General features: G+C 43.2%; 1 protein-coding gene across 1 annotated transcript in view; it reads right to left on the reverse strand.

The window, feature by feature from the left end:
* Positions 1-13,655, reverse strand: part of LOC123023919 (leukemia inhibitory factor receptor-like) — a 30,130-nt gene that overhangs the window by 10,623 nt on the left and 5,852 nt on the right. The window contains exons 2-3 of the mRNA XM_044431057.1: positions 1,691-1,831; positions 120-283 (exon numbers count right to left, since the gene is read on the reverse strand). Of these exons, the coding sequence (XP_044286992.1) occupies positions 120-283; positions 1,691-1,775 (249 nt within the window). The 5' untranslated portion in view covers positions 1,776-1,831. The remainder of the gene's footprint in view (positions 1-119; positions 284-1,690; positions 1,832-13,655) is intronic.

Raw genomic sequence — 13,655 nt, forward strand, 5'->3', positions numbered from 1 at the left:
CATCCAAGCAATAAATAGTGATGCATTGCTTTAGAAGAAAAAAGCTGTTGCTTCTAAAGCTTGGGATGAATTGAATGCACACACACACTGGTACAGAAAGGTAAACAGGGACAGCTTACTAGGGCCACTTCCTCCGTGAGCTCTTTCCGTAGGATCTGGATTTGCCAGGTGGCGTCCATTTCCTCCAGGAAGACTGAGCCACCGTCATACCACTCCACTTCCAGCATGTCAGAGATGAAGTTGGGAGTCAATCGATGAATCTGTGGAGTGGGACTAAGCAGTGCTGGTCAGGGAACCGGGAGAAGAGAAGAGAAGAGAAGAGAAGAGAAGAGAAGAGAAGTAGTAGCAATTTCAGAGCAATTAGATATCAAGAGGTGCAAAGCACTATTTAAACTCCCCTCCAGTCAAATTTTTAAAATATTTATTCACAAGTCTGGATGCACTAGCTGCTCTTTGGTTACTTTGCTTATCACCCAGTAAAAAGAGCTGCACCGAAGTTAGCTTATGTGAAAAGTAGTAGAGGCATTCTCCAGCTAGGCACTGACAAACACATGCTTTGATGATGATGGAAAACATACTTGTTTGATTTGGGTTTTGAAAGTTAAACCCAACCTTGAAGCCGTGGATCTTCAGGAGGAAAGGGGGACTTCGCTTCCATCTGGTGTGCACCATTTCATCTTTAAAGTGATACTTCTGTTGGCTTTGTTCTCAAATAACAAAGCGCCAGTGTGGTGTAGTGGTTAGGAGCATGGGGCCGGGACTCAGAGGATTTGGGTTCTAGTCCCCACTCAGCCATGGATCCAGCTGGGTGACTTTGGGCCAGTCACAGACTTTCAGCCCAACCTACCTCACAGGGTTGTTGTTGTGGGGATAAGATGGAGGAGGAGAATGATGTAAGCTGCCTTGAGCCCTTTGTAGGAAAAAGGCAGGATATAAATCGAAAAATAAATAGGTAGATAGGTAGGTAGATAGATAGATGATACCTCCATGCTCAGAGGCAGTATATTTACCATGTTTGGTCTGACCTAGGAAGGCTTCTTAGGGTCCCGAAACAATGCTCCCTTCCTCCCCCTCCAATTCAATCACAAGGGGATCAGGAACTCCCACTTCAGATTAACCACATGCAACTGGAAACTGTGGTTTACCTTAGCAATGGTTTGTTGAAGCAAGCCAGCTTTATGAACTGTGGTTTGATATTGACTTGTCTCCAATTACTCATAGGTAAGATTAACAACAGATTGTCTAGGTTGAGATAAATGCAACAAGCTCTGGTCTATCTAAAACTGAATTCAAATCTTCCACACCCCTCCTTCTGGCTGTTCCTGCCCCCTTGCCCAACAAAAGATACCTGACTCCTAACATTTCTTTTCTTATAATATCTGTAGGCTTGGAATTGTTGTTATTGTGCTATTCCTTTAGCTTGCGCTTGCCAAATATATGCAGCCCTAGCAACAGCAAAAACAGATTATTAATGCAAGCTTTATTAAATTTCTAACCCTCTCCAAATTCTAAAGGCCACTTACCACTTCATAAAAGTCATGTCTGTATTTCATGCTCTAAGGTAAATACTGAATGTATAACACGTGCATTAAGTGATATATTTCAGTGTATGCATAAAATACATAGGGGTGGAGCCATGCACAGAAAGTATACCAGCAGACAGATGGACGGACAGACAGATCATACCAACCTGTTTCTTGACTGTGGGTCAAGTGGTTCAGGAAATATAGATCTAGTATTGCCAACAGACAGCAGGGAATTTGGATAATCCACATTCTTTCAGAATTCTCTGTGAGAACCAGTCACTTCACAGAGGCAGGTTCTAAAATAACTGAAGGAAGGAAATAAAGCATGCATTTTATGGTTAAAAGTTTCTGAGATCCTAGAGTGAAATACAAATGGAGACTTAAAATCTAAATTAAAAAGTTCTGTGCACCTCACTTTAAACAAAATGCAGTTCACTTCACGCCATTCACACTTGTCACTTTCTCTTACCAATGTTGGAGAGGCAGAACCGGGCAGCTAAACCGGGTTGCGCGTTTTGCAGCAGGAGGCGTGGTAATGGCCACTCCTCTTTAGTGTGCTTGTTGTCCTCAGAGCTTTGCTGACTTCGGCAAACTTTATATAGCTTTTTCCCAACTCTTTCTATGACATGGAAAAACACCGCCTTTCAACCAGAAGCCTCATCTGACCGTTGTCTTCAGCTTGAGGATTACTTCATTTTCTTGGAGTTCTTCTGACTAATGCTTTTCTTAAACTCACTTAAGTGAATCCTGTTGGTTGTGTTCTGCAGTCAGCTGTGCAATCCAAATTTCAGCTTCACCCATCCACACACTTATCTTCAGCCTCCTTTCTTTAGGTAAATTTACACTAGCTTTCTGGGAAGTTCCTTCCATTCAAGGCCATACAGCAGGGGTGGCTAGACTTGCTCAATGGAAGAGCCACATACGGTAAATATCAGATGTTTGTGAGCTGCAAGCAGACGCCTGCAGGCAGCAGTGGCAAGTGGGCACCCTTGGGCGCCTGCAGCAGTGAGCCATAAAACAAACTCAAAGAGCTGTGTGCAGCTCCCAAGCCTTGGCTGGCCACAGGAGCAGGCAGTGAACTGGCTTGCAGTGAGGTGGCTTGCTTGTGCAGACTCTAATTTGAGCCAAGGGCAACAAGCCGGGCATCTTCATCCACAGCATCAGTGAGGCAAGAAGACGCCAGGAATGGGTTACAATGGGTTGACTAGGAGTTGGTTCTCAGACAATGATGGTCCACAGGTTGAACCACCCACGCAAGGGAGAAGGAGAGAATCTGTTGCCTGCATGGGTTATCTGCTGGGCTGTTTAGCCCCCAAACAATCCAGCAGTCTAGGTTTGATCATCCCCTTCAGCCACATATTAAGCAGCTGAATATGGATTGCTAAGGAAATGGTGGAGTCCATTTTCTCCTGGTCATCCCATGGGCTGTAATGTATGTATGCATGTATGTATGTATTTAAAGCTTTTATATACTGTCCACTACAAGCATCTTGGGATGGTTTTACAATAAAAGCAACACAAAATAAAATAGAGCACAGCATCCAACTTCCAGTAAATAAAACCCTCCTTACAACCAGTTAAACATTAAAATAATGGGAAAATTAAAAAGTTTTCACCTGTGATTACATGTGAACAGTTCCAAAATCAAACAATTCCATTTCTAATGGAATTTCCTAAAATACATGCCCCAAGGGGGCAAAATAAAGCAAAACATGAATGCTCTGAATCATAGCACAGTAAAGACGATGGGGTCCAACCTCCTGCTCAGTGCAGGCGTCCACGATAAAGCATCAACTATGAGAAGCAGACCCTAGTCAAGATAGTGCAGCTTCTCCTCTGGTTTGCTTGCACGGATACTTGAGAGAACCCTCCTGTCCAATCACCCTCCTTTGTCAGAAAGGAGGAGGAGACATCAGGTCCTTCGTTTCCAGCAAACGCCACCATTGCCAGTAAAAGTGAGTAGTTACGCAAGTTTTAAGCAGAAATATACAGGCAGGTATATGTATATTACTTATTTCCTCCCTGTTCCCAGTGTTCAGACTCACGGTGATGGTGATGACGTTTCTTTTTTGTAAATAATATCAGAAGACAGGATTCCAGTCACAGAGCTGGATGGTTTTTCAGTGTCCAACCCTGTCTGGAAACAACCAAGGTGCCTCAACTTGGACAAGTGCCTGCCTTCGGAAGAGCTTGCAGCTTTCTTTTGCCTTTCTTTCTGGACAGTTTCCTTTCCAACTGGTCCCTTTTGCTCTGTTCCAGGTGTGGCTCTCTTTGGGCAGGAGTGGATTTCTCTCGGCAAGATTTCTCTATTTGCCAGTGTTTGAGGCCTCTTAGTGAAATGTGTGTGTGTGTAAGCAATGTAAGCTTGAACACTTATCTAGGCTGGGTCACATCCTATGACAAGTTGCTTCTCTCTGTTGCTTGTGTCTCATTCAGGGACTTGCTGGTGTAGCTTATACACCCTTTTCCCAATACTTGATCTGGAAAACCATCAGCTATCAACCAGAAGTCTGAACCTGTGACAATATTCCTGAATTATATAACCTTTGCCTCTTTGCTTGGGGATTATTTTATTTTCTTGATAGTTCTTTTGTCCAATGTTTTCTTTGAATTCAGTTAATTAGGTGCATGTTCTGTAGTCCACTGTGCAATCTCAAAATCAGCATTGCATCTTCAGCATCTTTACTTTTGGTGAATTTGCAGTTCTTCTGGGAATTTCCTTCCATTCAGACCTCAGGAACACTTTCCCCAAAAGGGAGCCTCAATACATGACACTGTTGGTTTGTGTTTTGAGAAGGTATAAGATTCCAGCATGGTATTCTGGTTTGGGTGGTGAGCTGGAACTGGTGAGACCCAGGTTCAAGTCTCCTCCTCTAGGCCATGAAGCTCACTGAACAGCTTGGTGCAGATTAACCTTCCTTATATGGCAGTTGCTGTGAGGATAATACACAGATGGGAGGAATACATGTGCCATTTTGGGATTTCTCCAAGGAAAGGAGGGATATAAAGATAGCAAATCCATAAATAAACACAAAATAAACAAGAGGATCAATGCCTGTCCATTTTCAGACCCAAGTAATGGAAAATGATGCACATTACGCATTGCATGCTTCACTTGCGTCACCCCAGAAAGTTTATTCCTGACTAGAAGCCTTGGGAGATCTCCGGGAAGACGCAACAGTCGCAACATCTGTTACTTATTGGGTCAGTTCACATGGAGTCATAATCCATCCGGGTGAGTTACCATAACTGGTTGGTTGAACCTGCAAAGCACTGGTGGTCAGCCCAACAGAGGAGCAGGCTCATCCTGGTGCTTTGCACCCTCCCCTGTGCCTTCCCCTCCCTCCCTCCCTACAGGATCACTCAGGGCCCTGCAGGAGCAATGGGTCTCCCTGGCAGCAATGGATGCAAGCCAATTCCGGCTTGCAAAAGTGGTCTCTTCGGTTCCCCTCCTACCCCAAGATCTCAGAAACTGTCTGAGAGCCAGCTCTCAGAATGCCCCGAAAAGGCAGGAACAAGTTGCCCCTTCCAAATGCCCAGTGCAGCAGCTGCCTGCCCTTTGTTTTTTGCCTGCGCAATGGGCACAATATGCATGCCCATATCTATATAACTTGTGCTCTTCTTCATCCCCATTGCGCAAACAGAATTCATTCCTTGAAGTGTAACAGGGACAATGCCCAGCCAATCTGGGGCTGCTCAGCATAAGGTGACAGAAAAGAAATTGAGACCTAATGTGGAGATATTAATCAGGTCTGAGTTTTTGTAAGCAGTTATCAAATTCAGACCTGCTGAGTCTATAAATGAACTGGAATGCACTTGCCCTTAAATTCTCATTATTTGAGTCAGTTTTTGGTTCCTAAGAGTTGTCAGAACATAGGAAGAATATACAATTATTAAGAAGTGTGGCTTAAAAGTTCTGTTTTGCAGTCTACAATTACTCTCATTTGGCTCTATTGCATTAATGGTTTGCATTCTGCAGTTTTTCAAAAGCAGAATGCTTCCTTCCTTCCTGATAATCATTTTCTTTTCTCACTAGATCCAAAAAATATCTGGCTATTAATATCTTTATTGTATGTGTGAATTCATATACCCATATACCTTCTGGACCTGGGCCATTTTTAAAGGCTCAAATAAACTCTATTCCTATTCAAAGTTTATTGAGAATGGACATACCACATTTATATTAAGCTGCCTTGTGTTATAAAAATTACCATGACAAGCTGGGTTCACGGCATGATGCCTAAATTACTATTAAGGAACACAATAGCAGTGCTTTACATAAGGGGAGTTGAAAAGAAAGTCTGCCATTATGTGCTTCAAGTTTCTATTACATATAAAAGTCACAGCTGGTAAATCAATCATTTCATGCTCGGCAGCCATGAACTAATGCCAAATTTCAAAATGATCCAAGAACTGACACAGGTACTGAAAGTGCTAAAAATGTGAAGTGCAGAAATGTTACTCATTTACACTTTCTACCTATCGTATATTTTTGCCAAACGTCGGTGAACACAACTGCTGCGAAATACAATCTTGCATTGGTTTGGTGAAGTCCTGAGCAGCAGTTTGAGAGTTATTAAAGCTTCTCAGTCCTTTGCAAGCCCCGGACAGCAACCACATCTGTTATGAGCATCACTGGTAAGACTACACTGCAGTGCCTCACATTTGGTTTCCACGGGCAGCCCCTGTATTTGCTTTTGCTCCACCGCCAGAAAAGCAAGTGCATTGTGGTTAGCTCTTCTCAGCCTGAACATTTTTTTTTTTTGCAATTATTTAAATCAACATTTGGCTTTCAAAAATCATCTGAACAGAGGCAGGATGTGCTATTTTAAGAATCAATGTTCCATAAAATTCAGTTTGTTGGCAGTCAGTCTGCTATCGCTCACTCTTGCCTGTGTTCTTTTAGTGCCAGGGCTTCCACTGTGGGTATCTTTGGCATCGGTATGCCCCAAAGAATCTCTTCATGCCTCCTAGGCACCCTGCCACTCTATTTTGTTTCATTTTATAGTCAAAATGAAAAATATTTAAAATTATTTTTAAATTAAAATATTTAAGATGCTATTATTTAAGAAATTACTTGCTGTCTGCCAGAAGGTTCTTCAGACAAGATTTTTATAACACTACTTTCCTGAATTCTCCACCAGTTTTTACGAGGGGTCCAGATAACAGCTTCCATTCTTTGGCTTCCTGGGTTTTCCCACTGTTCCTTCCAACTTTTCTGCATCCTCTGCTATTTCTTAAATAAGCCACTAAGAAACACAATTGAAGGGAAAACAGACTTCATGCTGTTCTGCAGCCTTTTGAATGAGCATGACTGCACACAGAACATGCTTGTGAGAAAATGCAATGGAATTTTTCTTCCTAAAATTCCAAAAAAGAAAAAAAAAATCCCAATTTCTCTCTAGAAGAGCATCTTGTTAGATTGCTTTAAAAAAAATCTTCCTGCAACTCTGTTTCTGCCCCAGACAACATTCTCTTTCCATCTCTTCCCATCTCTTAATGCCCTATTATTTACTATTGTGAATGTTCAGACAAATTTGGCATTTTTGTTGTTTTTGTCTGTGGCTTCATTATGCAATCAATGCTTTCTCCTTGCACAGCTTGGGAAGTTCAGGATGGGATATGCTATTCTAGTATTGTTTTATGTGAGTGGAACGCCCATTTCATGAGAAGCAGAGGGCCTCAATTGCTCCAATGTGTTGCTGAACAGGAGCCAACTAAGGAAATTTACTAATTTACTGGCTGGGCAGTGGCGGCTGTGTCCATGATGCTGCCTGGAGAAGTTTAATGCATTAATCTGCTGCGCCATCTAGGGGTTTTTTTCTCACTGAAATGTGGGTGGCAAAGCACACACATCTGCATGGTGTTCTGCACATCACACAGATCAGGAGCATGCGAGATGTTCTAAAGTCACAAGATGTATCCTGGCACAACGTCTTTCCTTTCCCCCAGAACTAAAAACAAAAGAAAAACTCACAAGACTAAAAGTGCATATTTTAGATTACAAGCCCCTGGGGATCTTTGGTACTTCTCCAGCCTTGTTGTCAAAACAATCCAGAGTGAACAGCAGCCCTCACCAGCATGGCAGGTGACCAATGACAATGAGAACTGCAGCCCCAAGCACCTGGAAGTTGCCAGGCTGAGAAAGGCTAGCCTAGGGGTTGCTTCTTTGTAGTGGGAGACTGCCCTCAGTACAAGATGGCATAGCACTGGGTCCAGCACACAAGCCACATTCAGGACTGCTGAACCCAAGCGGTTAAACACATGGGGGGAATGGAGCCTTCCAGCCCCATCCTGCTCCCTTGTCACATATCAGTACCCCTGACACTCGGCAGGTCACCGTTTAAAGAGGAGGGCATCTTCTCCCCATGGGGCCACTTCATGCAATCTGGAATGCTGGACAATCAGCTTTTCTGGCTTAGCATGCCTGAGTAGGATTTAAGGTATGCTTTCAAGCAAGACGCAGTATGCCCCATACCAATTCTATGGCTTCCTTGCCAATGAAACAATAAAAGGGGGACTGGGGTATTATAACTTGGACTGAACTGCAAGCTGCCCCAAATCGTACACCCTATCCAGGAGGGGAGATGTGTCCCGTTCAAGATGTCTCAGGCTTGTTTCTGGGTGCAAGAGCCCAGTGTAGAGATCAATAGGTATAATTTGCACAGGTATGATCACTGACACATAACCATATCTGAGAAAAACCCTCTTTTCTAGAAAACAGCATGTGCATCCTTGAAATGTAACTGACATTAACCAGTCACCGGCCCAGAGAAAGCGACTTGGCACTTGACAGGTAACAGCAGCTCAGACAAAGAGCAGCTCACACCAGCCTTCCCCATCCTCCTCCTCTTCAATGTAATAGTACCCCATCCTCCCCACTCCTTCAGGGCATCTTCTTTCATATGCCAGTGGGAAAGATCATGCCATTGTAACTTTTTGCTTTTGTAACCTATTGGAAAGTGTTAACTGTGTTCCGTGTAACCCTTTAATAAGCAATGTATAAAGGGCCAACGGAGGACCACGCAGGTGCACCATCTGGAATGACTCATTGGTAGCCACTTATACTCAAAAATAAATCTTTTAAAAGAAAACCTTCTCCTGTTGTGTATTTTGGGCATATGTGCACCAGTACACGAAACTTTCTGACAACAGCAGGAATATAGCAAGTTCTCAGTCAGAAGCTGATGCCTCTGGAAACCTAACAGGTATAGTGCTACACACGCAAAAAATCCAGGAGTCAGGTCCAAATGTGCATGCAGTAATTTATCTGTGATCTAAAGCCTTTCCATGTGTGACCTTAATGGACCCTGCCTCTCAGGGACATGCTGATTTGTAAAAGAGGATGCATGGACAGAGGGGAGGCAGGATTTGGATTTCAAAAGAAAGAATCCTCAGATGGAAATATTCAGGGTGGGACAGAAAGGGGTGAAGTACATGCAGGCAGAAAGTCAGTTGCCGCGAAGATCATTGGTCTTGGATTGCAGCAAGTGCCCCTGGACAGCAGGGTAGTGGGGCAGACAGCATCCCAGAGATTCGGGGGTCCAAATGAAAGATTTGGGCTCCAGCCCAAGTAGATTACTGCCCAACATTGCCTCTGAAGTCCACAGTAGGACTTAATTGGCAAGATAACCTCCACATGCATGTTTCCCATTGATAGGTCTTAGAGGCCTGGTGCCTCTGACCATGAAGTTAGTAAGAAGCCATCCTAACGAGTAGCTGTTAACAAGCCAGAGGGCTAGTTTATGAGCTTGTGTGTGCCAGTGACATGGCTACACACCCAATATAATAATTTATATAGTTTGTATCCCCTTGGGGAGGATAGCTTGTTGGGATGATTAACAAACCACCCAGAATCCTTGGCCTGTTGTATTTTGTTGTACCCTTGAAAGCTTTGGATGATCTCAGAAAATCTGGCAGTGCGACTGAATACACTGCCTGGCACCCTTGGATACTGCAACTCGGCAGGTCAGCTATGGTGACCAAGTAGACCAGGCCTCCGTGCTGAATCAGGGCATCAGCTTGGGTGAAAAGTGAAATATGAACCAGAATTGGCTTAAACTGCAGAGAAAGGGGCATTCGGCGAGGATTACTTCTCTAAGGAATAGCAGTGTATCTAGCAGGTAATAAAAATACACAAACACCCATAATCAAATGACAACTTAATCCAGAAGATTTCCTTGCTCACTTAAGTCTGAACCCTAAAACATGGCACAAAGTCTTTGGATGCTCTGGGAAAGTGCGCAGAGACTAGCAGCAGGGATGGAGAAGTTAAAAAGTAAAAACCAGGAAGTTCACATGAAACGACTTGTGTTTCCAATGACTGCATGTTGTCAAGAGAATATTGTTTTATATTTCACTGGATTTGTGCTCCTATTGTTGGGGAAATCCAAACGAATCTTTATAGAGAAAGGTTGCTTATATGTGCCTTATGATATAAAACCAAACCTGCAGTGTCCCTGTTCCTCTTGCCCAGAAAGAACCAGAATTCCAAACCAGGCTCCTTTGTTTCCCTGAAACTATTGATTTGTCCCTTTAAGAGACTGAGACTTTCTTCTCACCTGAGGCAGCTGAGACATTTAGTTTGTTCTGTTGATCTGCTAGGCCGCAGCAAACTACCCCTACTTTTCTTGCATGTCAATACCCACACCCAAACCCTGTTATGATTCTCTTTGCCATATCAATACACTGTAATCACTGATATTTACTGTGACCTTACCTCGTACTGTCCCTTGTGCAGTTTCTTCACATTGTTTTGTTCATGAATACATTATCTGTCCAAGTCTATGCCCCAACCACTGATGCTGAAGAGGCTGAAGTTGACCGGTTCTATGACGGCCTACAACACCTTCTAGAATTAACACCAAAAAATGATGTCCTTATCATCATGGGGGATTGGAATGCTAAAGTAAGAAGCCAAAAGATAACTGGAATAACAGGCAAGTTTGGTCTTGGAGTGCAAAATGAAGCAGGGCACAGGCTGGTAGAATTTTGTCAAGAGAATACGATGGTCATAGCAATCACTCTTTTCCAACAACCCAAGAGAAGACTCTACACATGGACATCACCAGATGGTCAACACAGAAATCAGATCGACTATGTGCTCCGCAGCCAAAGATGGAGAAGCTCTATACAGTCAGTAAAAACTAGACCAGGAGCTGACTGTGGCTCAGATCATGAGCTTCTGGTTGCAAAATTTAGGCTTAAGTTGAAGAAAATGGGGGAAAGCACTAGGCCACTCAGGTATGACCTAAATCATATCCCTGATGAATATACAGTAGGGGTGACAAATAGATTTAAGGAATTAGATCTGATAGAGTGCCTTAAGAACTATGGATGGAGGTTCGCAACATTGTACAAGAGGCAGCAACTAAAACCATCCCAAAGGAAAAGAAGTGCAAGAAAGCAAAATGGCTGTCTGAGGAAGCTTTACAAAGAGCTGAGGAAAGAAGGGAAGCGAAAGGCATGAGAGAAAGATACAAAAAATTGAATGCAGAATTCCAGAGAATAGCAAGAAGAGATAAGAATGCCTTCCTGAATGAACAGTGCAAAGAAATAGAAGAAAACAATAGAATAGGGAGGACCAGAGATCTCTTCAAGAAAATTGGAGATACGAAGGGAACGTTTCATGCAAAGATGGGCATGATGAAGGACCAAAATGGCAGGGACCTAACAGAGGCAGAAGAGATTAAGAAGAGGTGGCAAGATTACACAGAAGAACTATACAAGAAAGAGCTTAACGTCCCTGATAACCATGATGGGGTGGTCACTGACCTCAAGCCAGACATCCTGGAATGTGAAGTCAAATGGGCCTGAGAAGGTCTGAGCAACAACAAAGCCAGTGGAGGCGACAGTATTCCAGCTGAGCTATTCAAAATCCTAAAAGACAATGCAGTAAAAGTGCTACACTCAATATGCCAGCAAATTTGGAAAACTCAACAGTGGCCACAGGATTGGAAAAGGTCAGTTTACATTCCAATCCCAAAGAAGGGCAATGCCAAAGAATGCTCAAACTACCAAACCATTGCACTCATTTCACATGCTAGCAAAGTGATGCTCAAAATCCTACAAGCTAAGCTCCAGCAGTATGTGGACCGAGAACTACCAGAAGTACAGGCAGGATTTCAAAGAGGCAGAGGAACTAGAGATCAAATTGCCAACATACGCTGGATCATGGAGAAAGCTAGGGAGTTCCAGGAAAACATCTACTTCTGCTTCATTGACTATGCTAAAGCCTTTGATTGTGTGGATCACAACCAATTGTGGCAAGTTCTTAAAGAGATGGGAGTACCAGACCATCTTATTTGACTCTTAAGAAACCTATATGTGGGTCAAGAAGCAACAGTGAGAACTGGACATGGAACTACTGATTTCAAAATTGAGAAAGGAGTTTGGCAAGGCTGTATACTGTCGCCCTGCCTATTTAACTTATATGCAGAGCACATCATGAGAAAGGTGGGGCTAGATGAATCACAAGTTGGAATTAAGATTGCCAGAAGAAATATCAACAACCTCAGATATGCAGATGATACCACTCTAATGGCAGAAAGTGAAGAGGAACTAAAGAGCCTCTTGATGCAGGTGAAGGAGGAGAGTGCAAAAGTTGGCTTGAAACTCAACATTAAGAAAACGAAGATCATGACATCCGGTCCTCTCACTTCCTGGCAAAAAGATGGGGAAGAAATGGAGGTAGTGACAGATTTTATTTTCCTGGGCTCCAAGATTACTGCAGATGGGGACTGCAGCCAAGAAATTAAAAGATGCTTGCTCCTTGGGAAGAAAGCTATGGCAAATCTAGACAGCATACTAAAAAGCAGAGACATCACCCTGCCAACAAAAGTGCGTATAGTCAAGGCTATGGTTTTCCCAGTTGCAATGTATGGCTGTGAAAGCTGGACCATAAGGAAGGCTGAGCGCAAAAGGATTGAGGCCTTTGAATTGTGATGCTGGGGAAGACTCCTGTGAGTCCCTTGGACCGCAAGGCGATCAAACCAGTCAGTCCTAGAAGAGATCAACCCTGACTGCTCTTTAGAACGTCAGATACTGAGGATGAAACTCAAATACTTTGGCCACCTAATGAGAAGGAAGGACTCACTGGAGAGCCTAATGTTGGGAACAATAGACGACAAAAGAAGAAGGAGATGGCAGAGGATGAGGTGGCTGGATGGAGTCACTGAAGCAGTTGGTGTGAGCTTAAGTGGACTCCGGGGGATGGTGGAGGACAGGAAGGCTTGGAGGAATGTTGTCCATGGGGTCACGATGCGTCGGACAAGATTTCATGACTAACAACAACAACAAATGTACCCATTATGTGCTTATCATCAAATAAAGTTTACGTGGCTCAAAATCTATAAAACACTCTTTATATGTTCTGGAACTTGGAGCTGGTTTGTGCACCTCTACCCAACCACACGGTTGTAGGTTTGTCTCTGCAGAGTTTCTCCTGAGTGTACCCACCAGTAAAATGCTGAGGTTCCTGGCATAGAGATATCCCTGTGGATCTACGTGTGCCTGCTTGCAGGCTGCGAAACTGGGATTCCCTGACATCCATATAATATTATGCTCTGTGTGTGTGTGTGTGTGTCCCCTAAGCAATGTCAGGTACAAGTGGGGCAAGCAGCCACCCATCCCCAGTACTGGACTACTGTAGCTACTTAAAAGAAAGTTACTTTCTGTATGTTCAGGATGCTTTTGTTTGGAAGGTAGGAGAAAGGCAGCCTCCCAAGTCACTGCCATTCAACTTTCCTGATAGCCTCTGGCCTTAATCACTGAAATCAAAAACTCTTGTTTTCAGAGAAAGTACAATATATATTTTTATGCAAAGCTATTAATCCATCATTACTACTTTTGATTTTGTTGCAAAATAGACATTTCAGCTCCACAGAAGGAACTTTTCATTTTCTGCTTTTCTGCAATATGTTTTTTAAGTGGTCCTGTGCTACAAAATGTGTAGTGTAGTGGTCCTGTACAGCAAAATGATGTGATCACACAAACAGGTCAATTTTTACCACTTTCATAAACAAGAGCTTTTCTCTGGAATGTCTTTATTGTGTACCTACCATTCTCTACACATGCTCATTTGCTGAGGTTTTTTTTGACAATGTCATGACTCTCCAATTTCACTTCTGT

This window comes from Varanus komodoensis, unplaced genomic scaffold (genome assembly GCF_004798865.1).
Source record: "Varanus komodoensis strain SLA01 unplaced genomic scaffold, ASM479886v1 scaffold22, whole genome shotgun sequence".
In the NCBI taxonomy this organism is placed as follows: Eukaryota; Metazoa; Chordata; class Lepidosauria; order Squamata; family Varanidae; genus Varanus; species Varanus komodoensis.